This window comes from Saccopteryx leptura, chromosome 1 (genome assembly GCF_036850995.1).
Source record: "Saccopteryx leptura isolate mSacLep1 chromosome 1, mSacLep1_pri_phased_curated, whole genome shotgun sequence".
Lineage (NCBI taxonomy): Eukaryota > Metazoa > Chordata > Mammalia > Chiroptera > Emballonuridae > Saccopteryx > Saccopteryx leptura.
The window spans coordinates 62,215,152-62,235,760 of NC_089503.1; the positions used below are offsets into that span (position 1 = coordinate 62,215,152).

The following is a 20,609-nucleotide window of genomic DNA, read 5'->3' on the forward strand; positions in this document are numbered from 1 at the left end:
CAGTGTGCACAGCAGGTGGCGCACTAGGGTCGCTGGGTCCTGGGGGATGGGTGCCCCAGCCTTTGAAGTGGTCCCTTCGCTGCAGACCTGCCCCAGTTGCAGAGGCTGGGGATCCAAAGAACACCTCCCTCTGCCCAGGCCTAGAGCTGCCCCTGAAGAGGTCGGGCACTGATGGGGCAGCTGTCAGGGTGGCTGTAGGCAAAGGGTAGTGATGAGGAAGTGCCAGGACTCAGCCAGAAGTCCTCAATGTTACTGTCTGCCAGTGCTAGTAACAAACATCTCCTTGCTCCTCCTTGTTTATCACACCCCTCCCCCAAAGTCACACATTTCACTTTATTTTGTATGTGTCCCTGCTAAATGCAGGATTGCTCCAAGTCAGCTGGTCTGAGAGTTTCCTGGATGATTATAGACAGGACTGAGCGCCCTCCCTGCAGCAGGCTGTGGGGCAGTGGTGAACTGAGGAGCTCCAAGTGGACACATCCGAGGGGCACCTTCAGGGAGTGGCCTGGGGCGAGGGCGGTGTGTGCATAGGGGTAGGGGAGAAAGGCCCAGAACGCGGGCTTGCAGCATCCTGCCCTGCCTGGCCCTTTCCTCTCAGTCTCAAACAGCCATTTATAGAGGAGAGAAGAGGCTTCGTGGAAGGCAGGCAGGGGCCAGGGCTCAGCAAATCAGTGACCAAGTCAGGATCAGGACGCCCTTTCCCACCAGGTGCTGAGAGGGCAGGTGGTGTAACAGCAAATGAACGGAGGCAGCTGAGGCTAGGATGGGTGGCCCCAGCCCGGTCCCGCACTGCTCACAGCACAGCCGAGAGAGACCCCAACGCCCTACCTCCCTCTGGGCAGCCAGCGCTCAGCACCGAGCCCTGGGCAGCACCGCCCGCCCCCACGCTGATGTCATGGCACCCAGACCTTGGAGGCCCCTCCGACTCCGCCCCCAGGGGGAAGGCTCTGGAGTGGGGAGGAAAGGGCAGCAGTGCCGGCTGGACAGCTGACCTGGGCAGGAAAAAAGGGGAGAGATTGAGAGGGAGAGAGAGTCACATAGTGCAAAACGGAAAGAGCCAGAGACCCCCAGAGTAAGCTTTGGAGCAAGACAGAGGAAGAGAGGACGAGTATCTGCAGATTACCCCAGACCCTTGGCCCCAGCTTCCCGAGCCCTCCGTGCGGGTGACAGCTGCACCCAGGCTGGTGGCCTGCTGGGACCCAGGTCAGTATGGGCTGCCCTTGTCCTGGGCACTGGGAGAAGGGTTTGCTTAACTTTGGGGCGTGCCATGGGCTTGGGCCCCTCGGAGCCCCTGGAGCCACAGCCATTGCTCCTGCCCTGGGCCTCCTGCCACCTTCAGGGGCTCAGCCACAGCGGCCATCAGATGAAACTGTCCTGAGCCTGGGAAGAGGGAGGCTTGTACCCTGAAAAAGGGAAGAGCCAAGGCTAGGATGTTCATTGAATTGTCTCTGACCAGGGCTGGGGCAGGGGGCAGCCAGGCTGGGGGTGACAGGGAAAGTCCACTGTTGCTGCCTTTGTCTCCTGTGGCCTTTCTTCGACACTTTCTTTATTCCTCTTTCTCCTCAGATAAGTCACTTCCTTCCTCTGTGCTTCAGAGTCCCGATCTGTGAAATGGGACTGCGAAGCCTCCCCAGCCCGGGCTGTTGTGGGGTGAAATAAATCAGGGCTGGGACGGCACAGAGATAGAAACAGTTCTGTGTTCCCAGTTCTCAATTTGTGAAGCAATTACCTTGAACATGGACTAGTTCTTTTTCTTAGGAAAAACACATGTTGATCTTAGTTTTTCCTTTTGGGTGGCCCTTAAATTCTACGTCCTCACCCAAGGCCCCGAATCTTAACGAAAACCCTGGTTCTGCCCCCTGGCTCTCAGGGCTCACACGGGCGCAGGATGCCAGCACGTTGCAGGGCTTCCTCTTCAGACATAGCTCCCTGAGGCAGCTGCCTGATAGCTCTGTTGGATTTCCTTCCCCACCAGACACCCAAGCCCGGTGCAGCTCTCTGGGAGGCTGTGTGCCTGCTGTGTCCCAGAGCTCCAGGGCAGGGGTCAGGGCTCGGGTGTCAGGCAGTGTCATGGGCAGGGGATCAAATGCCCCAGTGCCTCTGAATGGGCCTTGTGAAAAATTGATGCTCATCCTGGGGGGCTGGTGGGGGGCTGGAGCGGCCTCACGCCAGGGCCTATGGGCTGGGGCCACCTCGAATCACCTTACTCAGTCCCACAAGTCCTTCTTGAGTTGTCTTTAGGCCTGGCCCTGTGCTGTGTGAGGTGATGGCTGAACCCCACACCCTTGCCCTGGATCAACTCCCCAACTTTGGGGTCAGAGGTAGAGATAGACCCTGACCAGACAACATAATGCATACAATCAGGGCTGGATAAAGGGAAATATCAGGACTCTTGGCAGCCTGGCGGTGGTCAGGGAAGGCTTCCTAGAAGAAATACTGAGCTGAGCATGGGTGGGAATTTACTACTCAGAATTCCAGGTGGAGGAGCCAGCATAAGCAAAGGCCAGAAGGTATGAAAAGGGTTGGCACATTTCAGGAATAGTAAATGCTGAGCATGGTCCGAGTGCAGGGGTGGGGAAGGAAGAAAGCAGTGAGAGGCAAGACTGAGACACCAGCGGGAGCCACACAGTGCTGGGCCTAAGAAGCCGGACAGGGGGCTTAGGGACTCCATCCTGGTGGCAATGGGTACTCTGGAAGAGTGTAGGCAGGCTCAGGCCATGACCCTCCCCTTGGGCCTGTCACCCACATTCCTGGAGCAGCCCTTAGCTGGAAGGCCCAAGACCAAGTCCTTGTCCTGAACTTGCCTGTCCTGCTGTGTAACGTTGGGCAAATCTTAGTCCCTCTCTGGGACCCTTTGCCCATATATCCAAACTTGCTACTTCCTAGGAGCCCTTTGGAATCTCTGAGCAGCAGTGATTCAGAGAAGAGTTCAGCCGAGGCTCAGGCCACACAAGCTGAGCTGCAACCAGAGGGAGAGAAGCCAGGGAGGGTTTCCCAGAGGCAAGAGGGGCTTGACATGGTCTCTCCCCCTGCAGAACCGTGCCTGGCCAAGTGGGCAGCAGGGCATCTGACAAGGAACAATGGTGATTCTTCAGCAGGTGAGTGCTCTCTGCACCCCATGGGCCTTCACCTTTCTATGCCAGGAACAACCCTCTTGGCTATTCTACCCCATTCCATATTCTCTCATCCATATGCTTAACTGTGGAACACCCTCTCCAATCCTTTCTTTCAGAAAACTCCTATCTGTGCTTCAAAACTCAGCTGTGAAACTTTCCCTGACTGTCCCAGGCTCAGTCTAGAGCTACTCCCTCTGCTGTGTCTGTTGGGACTTCCTTTTCTCAGTGAACTCACTCCACTGGGTCAAAGTTATTTATTGACACACATCTCTGAATCCTCAGGCATTCCAAGCAGTGGAATAGCATGTGCAAAGGCCCAAATGCGGGAAAGGCATTGGGGAAAGGGAAGAGGAACTTGATAAGTTTACTGATGCCAAACTCGAAAGGACCTTGAGCCTGACTGGGGAGTGAGTTGGGTATGCCATGGCCTGAGCAGGTGCACCCTGGGGAATTATGGGGAAGAAGAAGAGGTGCTGTCTCTGGCTGAGTCCTCCAGTCCAGCTTCCTTCCCAGGGCTACAGTGGCCCCTGACCCTTAGCCCTTCCCCGTGATCGGCCTGAGGCTCTAATGAGCTCCTGGTCTCCAGAGCCAGGAATGTGGGCCCTGAGCCAGGTGGGCCTGGCACCAGGCCTTAGGGCTGGTGGGGGTGTGTCCTCTGAGACCGTCAGAGGCCAATGGGCAGCTCATTCTGAGGTTGTCTGTTCCTGTGAGCATGTGAGCCGTGTGGGTGGGAAGGCCAGCACCAGGGCAGAATCAGAAAGACAGTCTTGTTCTAGAACTAAGGAAGACCCTTTCTGAAGCTCCTTGAGTATCCCAGCCTATCAGAGACAGCTAGGACCAATCAGAAGGACAGTCACTATAACTGGGTGTTTGCTGTGTGCCAGGCCTGTGCTCGCACCCAGGGAGGGCCTCTGAAGCAGACCTCTGGCTGACTGTCCCCTCTGAACACTGGCCCACCTGACCCTGCAGGCAGCCTCTGCTGGGAGCAGGTGTCTAGGTGAATGCTGGCTTAACCTACCCCTCACACAGAAAGTGCATTTCTGTTACTTCTTTGGTTCTGGAAACAGTCTCAACTCTGGGGAGCTGGCCAGCTACGCAGTGCCACAGGCAGAGTCCACACACCTGGGCTCCATCTTGGGCGAATTTCAGGCATGTTCTTCAGCCTTCCCGAGTCTCAGTTTCCTCATCTGCAAAACAAGGATAAAACCTTCCTTTCCCTGGAAGGTTGTTGTGAAGATAAAATGCCATGAGGGATTCAGTCAAAGTGCTGCTTCTTTCCCCTGCCTCCTGGGTCTGCCCTCTCCCCCACCTCCTGCCCCAGAGGGCTCTGTCTCCCCTTCTCTTAGCTGACCTGCCGAGTCACTACTCCCTTAGGGAGCCTTTCCTGCTCTGCTCCTGTTAGAATCCATCACTCCACCTTCTTCCCCTGCTTACTGGGGCCTCCTGGGGAGCCTGGAAATGGGGGACAACCTTTGTCCTGCTCCCCACTGTCTCCTCAGCCCCAGCCCCAGCCCACTCAGAGCTCTGCACTGAATGAATGAACAATTGTCACTACACCCTCATTTGGTCCGAGCGGCTAGAGCAGACAGTGTTTCCTACGTTAAAGGGATGTTGAGAATGGAATGACACTGTGCATACACACTACTTAGCCCAATGCCAGACACAGCTCACAAAAGGTTAGCTGCCATGACAATGATTACTAATAAAATCATAGTAGTGGTGTTCCTGTGTGAGAATTCTCCAGTCTTTTCTCTCTGTCACTTTATTTGGGATAAAAATCTTAGGAAACCTCAAGGGATATGATGGTTCTTTCCCATGTGTTGAGTGTGCCTATGTGGGACATATCCATGATAGAAATTCAATCCTTCCCTCCCTCTCCCCCTCCCAAACTTTCTGAGCCCCAGCAGGATACCAAGCACAAGAAACAGTTTCACAAAGATGGACTAAGATTCGAAAATATGAATTTTTTTTCATTTGTTGAGTTCTAATTCTTCAAAAGTAGCATCCATATTGGTCCTTAGGTACTCTCTATACATAATCTCATTTTGTTGCCAAGGGGCTAGGACAGGCGTGGCCAACAGTTTTTGCCCCCGGGCCAGATTAGAAAGAAAACTTTTTTCACGGGCTGGACGAAATATTAAAATTAAAAAATGTTAAATACAAAAACCGATTCATTTAAGTAAATAAAATTTTATTATGTAATTTGTTTATGAATAACTGTGAGTGAAAAAATTTAATATACAATATTATTTTATTTATTATTTTATTTTCATTTTTCCGAAGCTGGAAATGGGGAGGCAGTCAGACAGACTCCTGCATTCGCCTGACCGGGACCCACCAGGCATACCCACCAGGGGCTGATGCTCTGCCCCTCTGGATGTGTTGCTCTGTTGCATCCAGAGCCATTCTAGCGCCTGGGGCAGAGGCCACAGAGCTATCCCCAGCGCCCGGGCCATCTTTGCTCCAATGGAGCCTTGGCTGCAGGAGGGGAAGAGAGAGACAGAGAGGAAGGAGAGGGGGAGGGGTGGAGAAGCAGATGGGCACTTCTCCTGTGTGCCCTGGCCAGGAATCGAACCTGGGACTCCTGCACACCAGGCCAATGCTCTACCACTGAGCCAACCAGCCAGGGCCAATATACAATATTATTTTAATAAAAATATATTTTAATAAAAATATAATTACATACAGTATAAATATTCAAACTGTATTGCAATCAATCAAAATAATATTTAATTAATAGAATGAGCTTGAAGGGGTTATATTGCAAATAAAACAATTATTTCATTTTACAAACAGCCTGGACACGTTTTCAGTTAACAACTGCAGCTATTGTCTATGCTACAGTGCCACTTGATTCAGCACACTTGACCACAAAAATAGCTAATTGTTTGACCTTGGGTGTGTATTGGCAAACTCTGCCTAAAAGAATGTGGGTTTCACATCGCCGCTAAACGTCAAACAGTTCATATTGAGTACAGACGAGTACAAAAGTTGTAAACCTTTATAATGGAATTTTAAAAATATATAAGTATGATGAATCCATTCTACCAATTATTGGAATTCTTTTCCGCGTATCACTATCTTCTTAAATATCTCGATTTCCAACAATCAAAGATGCTTCCACTTCTGAGTAGCTGAGATTTTAAAGTAGCAAAGAATATTAAAAATTTAATCGCGGGCTGCATAAACTCATTATGTGGGCCGGATTTGGCCGGCGGGCCGGATGTTGGCCATGCCTGGGCTAGGAGGTAGGGATCTTTATGCCTCATCACAGGTGAAGAAACTGAAGCCCAGATAAAGTAATTCAGACATAAATTGGCAGGTCCACACAGGCTAGGAAGCCATGATTGTGAGGGGGTCCCCAGATAGGGAAAAGAGACCTTGGGAGGGAACTGTTGCACAGGGCACAGAGCTGCGACATGGGAGCAGGTACAGGGGGGAGGTCAGACTCTCCCTGCTAGGTTGCATTTGCAGAACATGTGTTCTTTCCTAGGGACTCTGGCGATCTGGGAAGATTGTGTTGACAGCTTCAGGAGTTGGGTGGGATGCCTGGAGATTCCTATTGTGCCAGATGTTACCTCCTCTAGCCAAGTTCTCACTCGCCCACCCAGCAACGTGGCACTGAACCCCTTCTCTGTACCAGGCTGAGCACAAAGGATGCAGAGATAAATTGACTGCTCCCTGTCCTAGAGGAGTTACCAGACTAAAGTAGAAGGAGGCTCAGAAACACGGCAAGGGTACCAGTGGGTGGAACTGTGATAGCAGGAGTCCCTCTGGGTAGAGTGGTTTGGGAGGGAGCCTGGGGAGGGGGGAGGCTTCTGCCCCACCTTTAGTGGTAGTGGGGTGTCAGGGAAGGCTCTGAGGCTTTTGTGATAGTCCCTCCCATACAGACAGGGGACTGAGGTCTCAGGAGAAGGAACTTGCCCTAGGTTGCAAGGCCAGCTGGTGCTTGTGAGAACCCAGAGAACTGTGGTGCACATTACCCGCTTCTGGAAGGATCTCAATGAAGGCTGCTGTGGTTTAGCATGATGTTATTTCTGGCTCTGTGGTAGGGCCATAGTAGGGACTGGATGTACTTTGCCCAGATTCATGGGCAAAGTGGAGTTTGAAGATAAATTTGTGGGCTGTTGATAACAGTTAGATTGACCCTTTTATTAAAACATAATGTCTCTGTCTATTGTAATAATTTTTGGCTTAAAGTACATTTTGCCTGATATTAGTATAGCCATCCCAGCTATTCTTTGGTTATTATTTGCATGAAATATATTTTTCTATTGTTTCACTTTCAACCCATTTGTATATTTGGAGTTAAAGTGAACCTCTTGTAGATACCACATACATGGATCATTTTAAACTATTCTGCTAACCTCTAACATTTAATTGAAGAATTTAATTCATTTCCATTGAAAGACTTCTGCCGTTTTGCTATTTTTAATATGTCATATCTTTTCCCCCTTCAGTTCCTCTATTATTGCCTTTCTTTGTGTTTAATTGATCCCCACCCTTGCAGTGGACTGTTTTGATTCTCTTCTCATTTCCTCTTCTGTATGTATACACTTTTCTAGTGGTTACCCTAGTGTTTGCAGTTAACATCTTACATTTACAACAATCTAGTGGAACTTCATACCAACTTAGCTTCAATAGCATATAAAAACTTTGTTCCTTTACAGCTCCATTCTTTTCTTTATATTATTATCAGAAATTATATATTTCTACCCTGTATGCTCATTAACATAGATTTGTAATTGTTTGATGCATTTGTCCTTTAAATAATATATGTAGAAAAGAAGGCTGGGGAAGAGGAGGTACAAACCAAAACTAACAATAATCAGACTTATAATTACCTACGTGGTCACCTTTCCCAAGCTTCTTTATTTTTTGTATGGCTAGTGCCTTTTAATTTTAGTTGACTATGTTTAACATTTCTTTTTTTTTTTTTTTTTTTTTGTATTTTTCTGAAGTTGGAAATGGGGAGGCAGTCAGACAGACTCCCGCATGCACCCGACTGGGATCCACCTGGCATGCCCACCAGGGGGCGATGCTCCGCCCATCTGGGGCATCGCTTTGTTGCAACCAGAGCCATTCTAGCACCTGAGGCAGAGGCCATAGAGCCATCCTCAGCGCCTGGGCCAACTTTGCTCCAATGGAGCCTTGGCTGCGAGAGGGGAAGAGAGAGACAGAGAGGAAGGAGAGGGGGAGGGGTGGAGAAGCAGATGAGCGCTTCTCCTGTGTGCCCTGGCCAGGAATCGAACCCAGGACTCCTGCACACCAGGCCGACGCTCTACCACTGAGCCAACCGGCCAGGGCCAGATTTCTCTTTTGTTTTTGAAGGATGGTTTTGCCAGATAAAGAATTCTAGTTTATCAGGTTTTTTTTTCTTTCACCACTTTAAATATACCACCCTTAGCTTTCATAGTTTCTGATGAGAAATTGGCTATTAATCATACTGAAGATCCTTTGTATAGAAAATCGAATTCTCTCTCACTGCTTTTAAGATTCTCTTTTTGTCTTTTGACAGTTTGATTATAATGTGTCTCAATATGGATCTTTTTGAGTTTATCCTACTTGAAATTTATTGAACTTTTTGTATGTATAGGTTCATATCTTTCATCAAGTTTGGGGAATTTTTGGCCAGTATTTCTTCAAATATTCTTTCTGCTCCCCTCTCTCTCCTCTCCTTTGGGGTTCCCATTATGCATACATTGGTCTATTTGATGGTGTCTCACAGGTTTCTTAGTCTCTGTTCATTTTTTAAAATTCTTTCTTTCTTTTTGCTCTGAAGACTGGATAGTCTCAATCTATCTTCAAGTTTGCTGAGTCTTCATTTTGCCTCATCATATCTGCTATTGAACCCTTCTAGTGAATTTTTCATATCAGTCATTATTCTTTTCAACTCCAGAATTTCTATTTGCTCCCTTTTTATAATTTCTGTCTCTTTATTGATATTCTTTTTTGGTGAGATGTTGTTCTCCTTTCCTTCAGTTCTTTGAGCATATTTAAGACAGTTGATTAAAGCCTTTGTCTATTAAGTCCAAAGTCTGGGCTTCCTCAGGGAAAGTTTTTATTAACTTCAAATTTTTTTCCCTGTGAATAGGCCATAATTTCTTGTCTCTTTATGTGCCATATATATATATCGCATATATATATATATTTGTAAACTGGACATTTTGAATATTATAATGTGACAACTCTGGAAGTCAGATTCTCTCCTTTTCCCAGGGTTTGTTGTTGCTGCTTGTTGTGAGTTGTAGTTTTGTTTAGTGACTTTTCTAAACTATTTTTGTGGAGACTGTATTCTTTGATGTGTGTGGTCACCACAGTCTAACATACCTGGACCAAAGCAAAACAAATCAAAACTCTTGGTCTTTGCAAATGGGCTCTCTGTGTGGGTTGATACATGCCTTCAATGCTCAGCCAACTCTGCCTAAGCCTTCACTTCTTATCTGCATAGAACTTGAAGGTAAGTTGGAGGTGAGAGCTAGGGACTCTCTTGGGATTTTTCTGAACATTTGTCCAACCCTGGGCATGTATGTGGTCTTTTAGATTCCCAGATATATGCAGGAGCTTTTCAAAGCCCATGTTCCCTGAAGCATCTCATTCCCTGCTTTTTTTCCAGGCTTTCTAGAGTGTCTACTGTTTGTTTCAACTGATTACTTATTTTCCTCAGGCAGCAGTAGGCAGTTCACTTGCCTTTTGATATTTTTGACCATTGCTCTCCATAGCTCTTGTCTTCCCTGGGGGAGTTCCAAGTTAAGGAAATAAAGGCAAACCCTTTACATTATTCCTTCAGTGAACCCCCAGACAGGTTAAAATAATCGTGATCCTTTAATAACCCAAGAACCCACACCAGGGATGCATGCTGCCATCTTTAAGATCACCAACAGGGTGTAGGTGGGTGGGGGATGGGTAGATTAAAACACCACAAAGCTCTTCTGCTGAGTTACAGTCACTTTTCTCTCCATTAAATGCTCATTTCGTTACTGTAAACCTTTGAATATTTTTCTACAGTTCCAATAAAGTTGATTCTGATAGTAGTTGCCATGTTTTTTTGGTGTTTCTGTAAGGGGATTGGTTCTTGGAGTTCACTACTCTGCCATCTTCACTGACACTACTTTTTGATGGCAGTTGGCACAGTTATTTCCCACAAGCTTTTTGTCCCAACTTACTATATATTCTTGGTAAGTCCTTGAACCTCCTCTGAGCCTCAGGCTCCCCATCTATAAGATGGGTGGCCAGAATTGAACTGGATGGTGGTGTGATGCGGTGAGGGTAGCACCATGGGTCTGTGTGAGACACCAAAGGAGTACAGAAAGAAAGTTAGTCGGGAGGCGGGGGGCTGCATGGACCAGGGGTCACATGATGCAGTGGAGCCTTGTGGCTAGGTGGGGGCAGGAAGAAGATAATGGGGTGAAGCAACCCTGGCAGAAGGCACAGCATGTGCAAAGGTGGAGGCCCTATCCTGGGTGGTCAGGGTAGCAGAAGGTGAACCTGGAGTAGTAGTGAGCCCTAGTGCTGGGAGAGGATCTGGTGTGATGCCAGAGTGGGTCACAGAGGCGTTAGACTTGCCTCCCAGACTTGGTACACAAGCCACCAGAGGGAGGAATCCTATTTTCAGGCTGCAACTCAGGGTGGCCTGGGTGCTGGGTGTGAGGGGTTGACCAGTGGGCCTGGGTCTGGCAAGTGCCAGGCTTTCACCATGTTGCTGGGTCTCTTCCAGGGGGCCTCTGTCCACCCACCAGACCTGCTTTACCATCTCTTCCTTCTGCTTCTCTGTGCTTTGCTGTTCCCTCTTCTGAATACCATACTCCTCATGTCTGCCTAAAAATACCACAACAACATCCAGTTTTCACTTCATACCGTGACTTACTCAGTAATAACCAACATTCACAGAGCACATCTGTTATAACAGGCACGAATCTGAGTGAGTCACACATGTTAACCTACTTAACTCTGTCATTTCACAGATGAGGCAACAAAGGCACACAGAGGTTGAGGAACTTTCTCAAGGTCACACAGCTTGTGAGAGGCCTAGCCTGGATTGAACCTGAGCCATCTCCAGAGTCCAACCTCTTGGTGGCATGCTATCCTGTCTCTCTAGGGCTAATCTGTCCCTTATCTGGTGGTACCATTCTTATCTGTGTCTGGATCTGTCTACCCCTTATCCCTGGGCTGGTAGCTCTGAGGACAGTGTCCCCAAGCTTTAGTCTGAGTCTGTGAAGGTTGGTTAAATGGATAGATGAAAGGACACCTGGAAGCCCACCTCTAGCACCTCCCTGCATCTGAGGGTCTGATTCCTATTCCCATGGGTTCCTGGAGGGTGGGGTGAGCAGGCAATAGGTATGTGTGTTCAGGGCTTAAATGTGAGAAATAGCCTGCCTGAAGGTAGGGTCCCTGAAAAGGCACAAGGAGTGGGCGGGGATCATGGCAGTCAGTCTAATTTGTGCTAGGTGGCAATGCACTGTGTCCCTGGGGCTGTGACACGGTTTTGGGGTAGAAGGCAGCGTGGGTCCAGCCAAGAAGCTATGAGTTTTGTGTGAGGCATCACTGTCTCCTTCCCAGCTACCCCCGCCTGCTCCCTGCTTGTTTGCTTATTTATGGTGGGAGCAGTTGGGCTTCCAGAATTTCAGACAATGTCGGGGACCAAAACTGGGAACAAGAGGCCTTGAAGAGAGAAGAGAATAGCAAAAAGAAGGGAGGAAGCTAAAGATAAGAAGGGAGAAGATAAGGGTGTACGGAAAGTCATAGGGTTAAGGCTTTTGATGAGAAACTGGGCACCCACACCCTCTGGGGCAGACAGTGGCCACTGTGGCTCAGAACCCAGCACAGATCAGAGCCTGTGTGGCTGCCAGGACACAGGAGCAGAGCTTGGTATCCACTGTGGGGTGACCTCTGAGCTGTTAAGGTTGCTTGAGGTACTCAGAAACCAGGGATTGCCGTAACCTGGGCCTCAGTGCCTCCTCTACAGGCTGGAGGTCACGAGCTGGCTGGCCTCGAGGCTGACCAAGGGCCAGAGACACTCCAGGGGCTTTGCCCGCAAAGCCCGGCCCCCAACAGCCTCAGATTTTATCTGCCCTCACCTCCCACTTGCAGCTAGTGAGCTAGGAAGATCTTTGATGCACCTTCTCTTTAGTCTTAAAAATTCATGAAGTTTATTGTGTTCTACTCCATAACATTTCCACGTTTCTTTTCACAAAAACACACTGATTTTCTCTAAAACTGCAGTCAAGGTGAGTTTCCAGGTGCCTCATTTATGCTGAGGCCTCGCAGCTCGGTTGCCACCTGCTGCGGTCCCGGTGAACCCAGCTGGGAATTCCCGAGGATATTGGGGTGCTGGGGGTCCCCGCCGAGATGAGAGTGCGGGGGCGCCCCCTCCCGGTTCCCGCCCGCGGGCGTCACCTAAGCCGCCGTTGCCATGGGCCCGCGGCAGATGGCCGGGTTTAGGGTTCCCCGAGGGCGGCGCGCACCGGATTAGGTGAATTAGGGAGCCCGAGCCGTGCTGCAGCCAGAGCTGCCGCCAGACCCTCGGCGTCATGGAGCCCCCCGCCCACCCCGAAGACCCCGCGGACTCTGCCGACCCCGCAGACCCTGGCGACCCCGTCACCCCCGCCGAGGCGCGCGCCAAGCCCGGCAAGTGGGCGCTGGTGCGCAGCCTGAACCAGGCGTTGAAGACCTACGCGGTCATGCCGGTGAGGCCCGGCCGGGAGGGGAAGGGTGCGCCCCGGGGACCCCGCCCGGACCTCAGTTTCCCTGCCTGTCAGGCTCCAGGAGGACCATAGAGTCGCGAAGCGTCAGGTTGCATCCAGACGGGATTGTGGAGAGGGGGCTTGCGGTGCTGCATTCAGTCTGACCCACAGCGTGCGTTGGCCCTGGCTGCCCCTCCCTGGGTTTAGAGGTTTGCATTTACCCAGGGGGGACGGGCCAGGGCCCAGAAGGAGTTTTCCTGCCTTCACCCGGGTCCAGAGCAGGGAGCCCTCCAGGTGCTCCAGGGGCCCGACTGGCGGCTGAGTCTCCTTTATCACCTAAGGTTAGCAACTGGACACTTCCTTGCACAGGCGCCCCTGGCAAGTCCGTTGGCTCACCTTTCCCACCTGTGAAAGGGGGCTCATAAAACCAGCATACTGGAGTGATTCTGAGAGTGTGTGTGTGTATGTGTTGAAACAGACTATTTTTCATTCCACAAACGGACCGACCCTGAGCCCCAGGCCTGCCCCAGAGGAGGGAAGGGGCATAAAGGGCTAAGGCCTTTGATGGCAAACTGGGCTCGTGCCTGGGCAGAAGCTGGGAGACATCCAGGAAAACTTGCGTTTGCGTGGCTCTCTCCTCTTCACGGGCGCTGACTTCTTCCATTTTAATTAGGGCCGGTGAACACTGAGGCCCAGAGAGCCAGAAAGACTTACCCAAAGTCACACAGTTTAGTAGCAGAACTGGGACCTGAACCCAGATCTTTTAACTATGTATTCACTGTGGATGTTCGCCCACTTCCCGTGGGGGGCACCAGGGTTTTGGTGTACCCTTGAGAACTTTTAGACAGATCCGTTCTAAGAAATCACCACTCTGGGGCTGGGAGACTTTCTGCTCCAGCAGCTTATGTGATAGCAGAGAAGCTGGAACTTGCCCCAAGCTACACAGCCACACTGAGACATGTGTCACACCACTCGTGGGGTTGTTGATTTAAGGTAAAGTCTCTAGTGGGGCGCCTGTCCTGGTAGGGTGGTAGGAGTGGGGCCAGGTGCAGTCAGGGCTGCCTGGAGTCTAGCCATGGAATGGGAGGGTCTGGTGGGGTTAACCTGGGGCTCAGGGTCTCTTTCCTCTCATCCTTCTTCCTGCCCCTCAAAAAACGTTCATATTCTTTTACATCTTCCTTCCCTCACCCACCCAGCAACTCCTGACTCATGCCGTTTTTGGTTCAGACTCTGCAGAGACTCATAGCTTTATTGGTCAGTGATTTGAAGAGTGACTGTGGCCAAGTTCCTTTCTCTCTTTGGACCTTAGTTTCATCATCTGCAAAATGAAAACCCTTACCACCTGGCTCCACTCTGTTGCTCCAAGGACTTTCCCTGGGACCATGGGAACTTCCCCCTCAGGGTTCTCAGGACCCGGAATTCGCCCTGAAACCTCTTAGCTGTCATTTTAGCCTCTTTTCTCATGTTCCGACCTAGAGCAGAGACAGCTAGGTCACCGCCCTCCTGGTATCAGTCCTTGGTTGGGAGAGTTCTAGCTACTTCTGCTTGTTATGTGTCCCCAAGTTCCTCGTTTAGCTTCTCTCAGCCTCCATCTCCTGCTGACACGAGGTCTTTGATTTTGGTTCTTTTGTTCCCTGAGTGGGATGCCTTTTCTCACCTGTACTTTCTGACTCAGCCTGTTAGCCTTTGTCCTCTAGCCTCCCTCAGCCCAAGCTTCCAGCGTCCATTTTGGGCCTATGAGTCATCTATGCGCAGAGACCCTAGCAGTGCTCCCCAGTCTGCTCACAGAGCTGAGTTCAGGGCTGGGCCCAGGGCATGTGGAAAAAAGCACTGGATTTGGAATTTGCGGGGCTTGGCTTCATTTCTGGCTCTACCACAAAACAGCTGTGTGAACTTGGGCACGTTTCTTGACTTCTAGAGGAAATAAGTGGAAATAGAATCTTCTGCTTACAGGTTATCACGAGGTCCAATGAAATAATTAAATACAAGGAAGCATCTAACTCCCTACAGGGACCATAATGGGGATAATGGGGCGTTAGCACAGAGTAATGTCCTGGTAGCATGGCCCCCGTGTCTGGCCTCTGGGAGTCAGTCAGTTTCTCTGTCTCTTTCTCACACTCATGTACACATACGACACATTCTCCTCTCTCATACATACTCTCTTCCATGCTCTCTTTCTTACACACTCATATCCACACTCTCACATGCTTGCTCATGTTCTCTCTCTCTCTTTCTCTCTCTCTGAGAAAACAATTCTGCTTTTCTGTGTTTGACCTTAGGGAGTTACGAATCAAAGACTCAGACCCAGCCCCACCCACCCTCAGAGGGCTGCCAGCTAGTGGGGACCCAGCACGGGTGGTGGTGGCCCCGCCTGGTTGGTGCTGGCTGTACCGAAAGACGCCTTCCTGTTCCACAGAGCAGCCAGGGTGAAGTTTTGAAAATCCCTCCATTCTCCTGCTTAAAACCTCCCAATGGGTTCTTGTTATACTTAACAGAAAGTCCAGCTCCTGTTCATGACTTTCATGGCCTGGGTGACGTGGTGCCTGCCCACATCCCCCTCATCTGGTTCCAGCCAGGGGCTGCCGTTACTGCTCCAGGCACTGCCCGTTTGCTGCTCTGCCCCAAAGCCTGGAACAGGACCGGCCCACAGCTGGCTCTCCACAAATATGTGTTGAATGAAAGAATAAACTCTTCAGGAGTGGGGAAGGTGGTGGGGGAAGGAGGAAAGTAGGAAGGTGGGGAGTGGCCAGGGAGAGTTGCTATTGGTTCTGGATCTGTACAGACACGTGAGCAGCACTCTTTGGAACGGTGGAGTGGGGGCAGGTGGAAAAGGACAGACTGAGCAGGGGTGGGTCTGGTGGCCCGATGATGGCTGGCACTCAAATAGGGTAAGTCGTGCAGTAGGAAGTGCGGCTTGGGTTTTGGGTGAAAGCAGTCGTGAGGCTTACATGGGGCAGTTTATGGAAGCAGCATTGCAGCCCGGACACACAGTAGATGCTCAGTAAACACCAGAGTTCTCCTCCCTTCCAGATGCTCTCCAATCAATCTTAGTTTTTATGGGAAATGCTTGGTTTTGAAGTAAGTCTGTCTCTAACATGCGCTAACCTCCCATGAAGCGAAGGCTCCCAGTGGTGGCTGTGGCTAAAAAAATTGTTGTTTCTGGTGGGAATAGGGAGGGAGTTGAATGCTGATGATCTGACCTTGGGACTCACTGAGCCCACCCCTCACTGAGACATATGGAAACTGAGGCTCCAAGTTGTCCAAGGCCAAGCAAGTCTTATAACCCAGTCTCCTGACTCGTAGCTCAGAGCTGTTTCTACTGGACTATTCCCATGGACTTATTTCATTGTGACTCAGTTTTATCAGCTGTTAGATTTCAAACTCCTACAGCTGTTTGATAGTAACTTATATTTTTATTAAGATGTCTACATTCTCTTGCCTTCCTGCGGAATTTGGGAACCACCAAAAAGAATATTCTTATTAGGATTAGAATAAAAACCAAACTTTGAGAGCCTTTGTTTTCTAGCCTTTGTGTTGCCCACCCTTATGACCAACCTCTCTCATTAAGTCCTGATACAATAGCTTCCTTGCTGTTCCTTCTTGCCTCAGGGCCTTTGCACTTCTCATTTTCTTTGCCCAGTTTTCTACCCTTGTTCTTTCCTTGTCTGGCTGCTTCCCACCCTTCAGGTCTCAGCTCAGAGATTTTCTCCACAGAGTGGCTTCCCTACCTACTGCATTTACTGTTGGCTCCTCAGTCACTGGCCACCAATGAGGTGCTTATTTCCATCACAGCACTCATCACAACTCGATATGGATGTGTGAACAAATGCATCTGCACGGCTGTTTGCTTCCTGCGTCCTCCCAGCTACAGTGTAGACTCCACGTTGCTGTGCAATCTCCAGCATTAGATAAATCAGTACTCAATACATGTCTCAACATTATTGCTGAAAGTGGTTGTTCTAAGTCCATTTCTCTGACTTTGGGTTCTATATTTGGCTTCCATGTGCCCTTGTTGAGTGTGTAGTGAGAGCCAGGCCCTGTGCCTGAAACTGCAAGGACACAAACATGACATCCCTCCCTGTCAAGGTCAGGCCCGGTATCACAGTGAGAACTCATAACTACGACTAATGAAAGTCACCCCTGGAAGCTGTTTGGGTGTCTTGTAGGGACACCTCCTTTGGGACAGAGAGGAAATGATTTGGTTGCCTCGGTGTTTCTACATTGTACACGTGAGGTGTTGAGCCTTGGGGAGAGCTGGGCGTTGGGCAGGCCTGGGGTTGAAGCTGCCCCACTGTGTGACCCTGACTCTTCTCTCTGAGCCTCTGTTTCCTCATCTGTAAAATCGGGACAGTAATGGCTGCTGCAGAAGAAGGGTTAATGACATTGCATAAGTGCCCATCCCAGGACCTGGCACCAAATGGCTGCTTCAGAAGAAGGGTTAATGACATTGCATAAGTGCCCATCCCAGGACCTGGCACCAAATGGCTGCCAGTGTCCAGCGAGTGAGAGTACCCTTTTCCCCCTCTCTTGTGGTTGGCACAGAAGCCTCTGGCGGCAGTAGGGGTAGAGCGGAGGATAGCTTGGAAGGGTTGCGGACCTCTCCCTGCTTACCTGGCCTAGGACTGTCTCTCGCCCACAGGGGGACTACGTCTGGATGGACCTGAGGTCTGGGCTGGAGTTCGATGTGCCCATCGGGGCGGTGGTGAAGCTCTGCGACTCTGGGCAGATCCAGGTGGTGGATGATGAAGGCAACGTGAGTAGTCTCTATCTCCCCCTTAAGGAGGACACAGGCTGACAGGTGACCTGAGGCAGAGGCCAGGAAGTGACTGCCTCAAGGGGGTGGAGGTGGTCCCTGTGCCCTCATTTCTGCCTCTTACTTATTTACACTTACCCTTCAGGGAGTTTTCCTCGCTGTCCCTGTGCGAGAGGGTTGCCACTTCTGCCCCAGGTTCTCTGTTCTAATTCCAGAAACATCGTCCATTACGCCTAGTACTAGAGACATGTGTTGTGAGCATGTGTGTGTGCATGGTGGGGCCAGGGGTGGCACCAGACCAGGAGCTTCTCAGGCAGCATGCTTCAGGCTCAGACAGACTAGATTCAAATTCCATCCTGCCTGTTTGATAACTATGCAAGCTTTGTCAAGTCTCTTTTCCTCCTGAGCCTCCATTTTCCCTTCTGTGAAAGGACAATAGGAACTATCCACAGGGTGTTGACCTGCAAGTGACATCACATATGGAGAACATTTCAATAAAGTGAGAATTATTCTGAAAATGCCTGTAGTCTTGCTCTATTGGGTTATAGCATCATGTGAATTAATTGTCCACCTTGATGCTGCCCTGGGAATCAGCCTACAGATTAACCCTTTATCTCTCATGGCCCTGAAGGAAAGGGATGCAGGAAGGGTGAGTTGTTAGGTAGTGAGACAGGGCTTTGGGGAGGGAAGGAAAGGTTGGAGGAAAGGTGGGTCTGGTTGAGGGCCCAGAGGGAAAGCCTGGGACCTCTGAACAGATGTGTATACACATGGGGACATGCGGGTGTGGTGCAGAGAACAGGGTGTTGTTAAGTAGAGACAGAAGGGACTCAGGGAGTTTCAGTTCCACCATATTTGGGTTTTGCTTGGTTCTGGGGACATAAGGCTAGGACTGGGTCCTTGTCTTAGCCTTTTAGTCTGACAGAGGAGAAAGAGGATACAATGACTTGGATCAGAAGGCTTTGCTGGGGGCGAGGGAAGGGTTCGGGACCCTGGAGGCCAGGTAGTGGACATGGAGGGACAGGCATCACTGTTCCCTGCTGTTCCTGGGACACACCTGCCAAGGGTCTGCATGGCCCTTCGACCCAGTTCTGTTTTTGGTCCTCACAGCATCTGCAAGAGGCAGGCAGGGAAGCCACTGTTACCCCAATGGAAACTGGGGCACAGAGAGACACCACCAGAACTAGTCACACAGCTAGTAAGTGCTGGTGCTGGGATTAGGACCCAGAACTTCTGGCCTCTGTGCATTCATTTCCCCTCCCACTATCTCAGTGGCAGCTTGGGGGCTCAGGTTCTGTTAACCACACTTTTGTCCTCTGAGTTTGGGAGTACCTTCAGTGTCATTCCTGAGGCTCCAGTTTGAGGACTCCCTAGGAAGCCACTGTGAGGTTGCAGCCACAGAAGGGGGCTGGCAGTACAAACAAGCCCACAAACCAGCCTGCATCCTCCAGGGTGGGACCCAGGGACTCTGCCTACAGGTTTGAGTTTCACCTGGATCATGTTGCATGTCAGATGGTGTCCTGTAACTGTGTCACCAGATCTCAGAGGTCCCCTCCCACCCACCCCCACTAAGCCCTGAGAGCAGGAGCGGCAGAGCAGCAAGGGCCATAGCCATCTGGCCTGCAGCAGGTTAGAGAGGCTGCATTTGCCAGGTTGGAATTAGGCACCAGGGGCTTCTGGCCTCTTTCACTAGTTTACTTGCTTTCATCTCTTCCTCACCCCCACCCCTACCCTAGGGCATCTCTTTTATTCCTCTGTGTTTTCTTAGACACCTTCAACTTGAGGGTGGGACTTGACTCACATCTGGTTTCCTAGAGCTCAACAAAGGGACTGCCCAGAAAATGTTCTCCACGAAGACTTGCCGAATGAATGAATGAAATATGGCTCCAGTCCTCACTGGAACCCTAACACTCTGCCTTTGGCCAAGCTGTTCCCATTGCCAGATGCACCCTTCCTCCCCTTCCTCTAGAGAGCATATGGTCCCTGTCCCTCTGAGCTCAGTGCCAAGCCGGTTCCTATGTGAGGGCCTGACCTGGATTGAAATGCTCCAGACAGGCCACGAAGTGCCAGGAACACTGGAGTTGTGGGCTTTGGCTGGTCATGTCCCTGAACTCTCTGAGGGTCTTGTGTAGGCCACCACCCTACTCTGGTCCCATTCTTCCGTGTGAAGTGAGGGGATTGGAATAGGAGACCTCTGGGGTCTCTCCATGACTAGTACTTCTGCTTTTAATTCAGACCTGGTCCTCGGTGGTCACCAGCTGGCCATCTGTCCCATTAGAGATTCCCTGCCATGTCATTTGTGTCTGGTCCCTGGATGAGGTACTGTGGAAGGGAGCTCCCAGCCTTGGGGCAGATTGGGAAGTCAGGGACACAACTGCACTCAGACAGTGGCAACCCAGGGTGACCGCTGCCTTGCAATGGGAGACCCAGGCAACATGGGAACCCAGAGGAGGCCCTGGACACGGCCTCAGTGGAGGTGGGGTAATGGCACAGATAGAGCATGTGAGGGAGGGAAAATGGTATCATGGAAGGCTTTAGAAACTAGGGAACATCTGAGCTGAGCCTCAAAGACTGAGTAGAAAGAAGGTAGAGGGAACAGCCTGAGCAAGGTCACAGAGGTGTTTGGGGACATGGATACCAACCTTCCCTGGCTTGGAAGGACAGGGGTAACTAGAACAAAGGCTAGTAGTTTCTGTGGCCAGCTCATGCTGGCCCTTGAACACCAGGCCAGAGAGTGTAGGGGAGTCAGAGAAGTGCTCAAAACCCCAGAGTGGTGGGAGCAGACCGGTGCTTGAGGAAACTCCCAGGGGATGAGCGCCGGAGGTGAGGTGGACAGTAGGGGCAGGACCAGGTGAGAGATGGTGAGGTTGGTGAGAACACTGCCCGCTCAGCAGTCCTTCAGACAGTAGGAGTGATGACCAGCTGGATTGGAGGTAGATGGGATGGGAGGCTGGTGCCCAGGTTCCTACTGGCATCTAGCTGTTGGGGTTGGTTATCCTAGAGGGGGCCTGGAGAAGAACCAGGTGTTAGATAGAGTTCATGACAGGTACCTCACACCTA

General features: G+C 50.6%; 1 protein-coding gene across 2 annotated transcripts in view; it reads left to right on the plus strand.

Annotated features, from left to right (window-relative positions):
- Positions 1-1,007: 1,007 nt before the first annotated feature.
- Positions 1,008-20,609, plus strand: part of MYO7A (myosin VIIA) — a 100,333-nt gene continuing 80,731 nt past the window's right edge. For both annotated transcript variants that reach the window (XM_066369237.1, XM_066369245.1), the window contains exons 1-3: positions 1,008-1,203; positions 3,036-3,098; positions 17,439-17,552. In XM_066369237.1, coding sequence (XP_066225334.1) covers positions 3,081-3,098; positions 17,439-17,552 — 132 coding nt within the window. In that variant the 5' untranslated portion in view covers positions 1,008-1,203; positions 3,036-3,080. The remainder of the gene's footprint in view (positions 1,204-3,035; positions 3,099-17,438; positions 17,553-20,609) is intronic.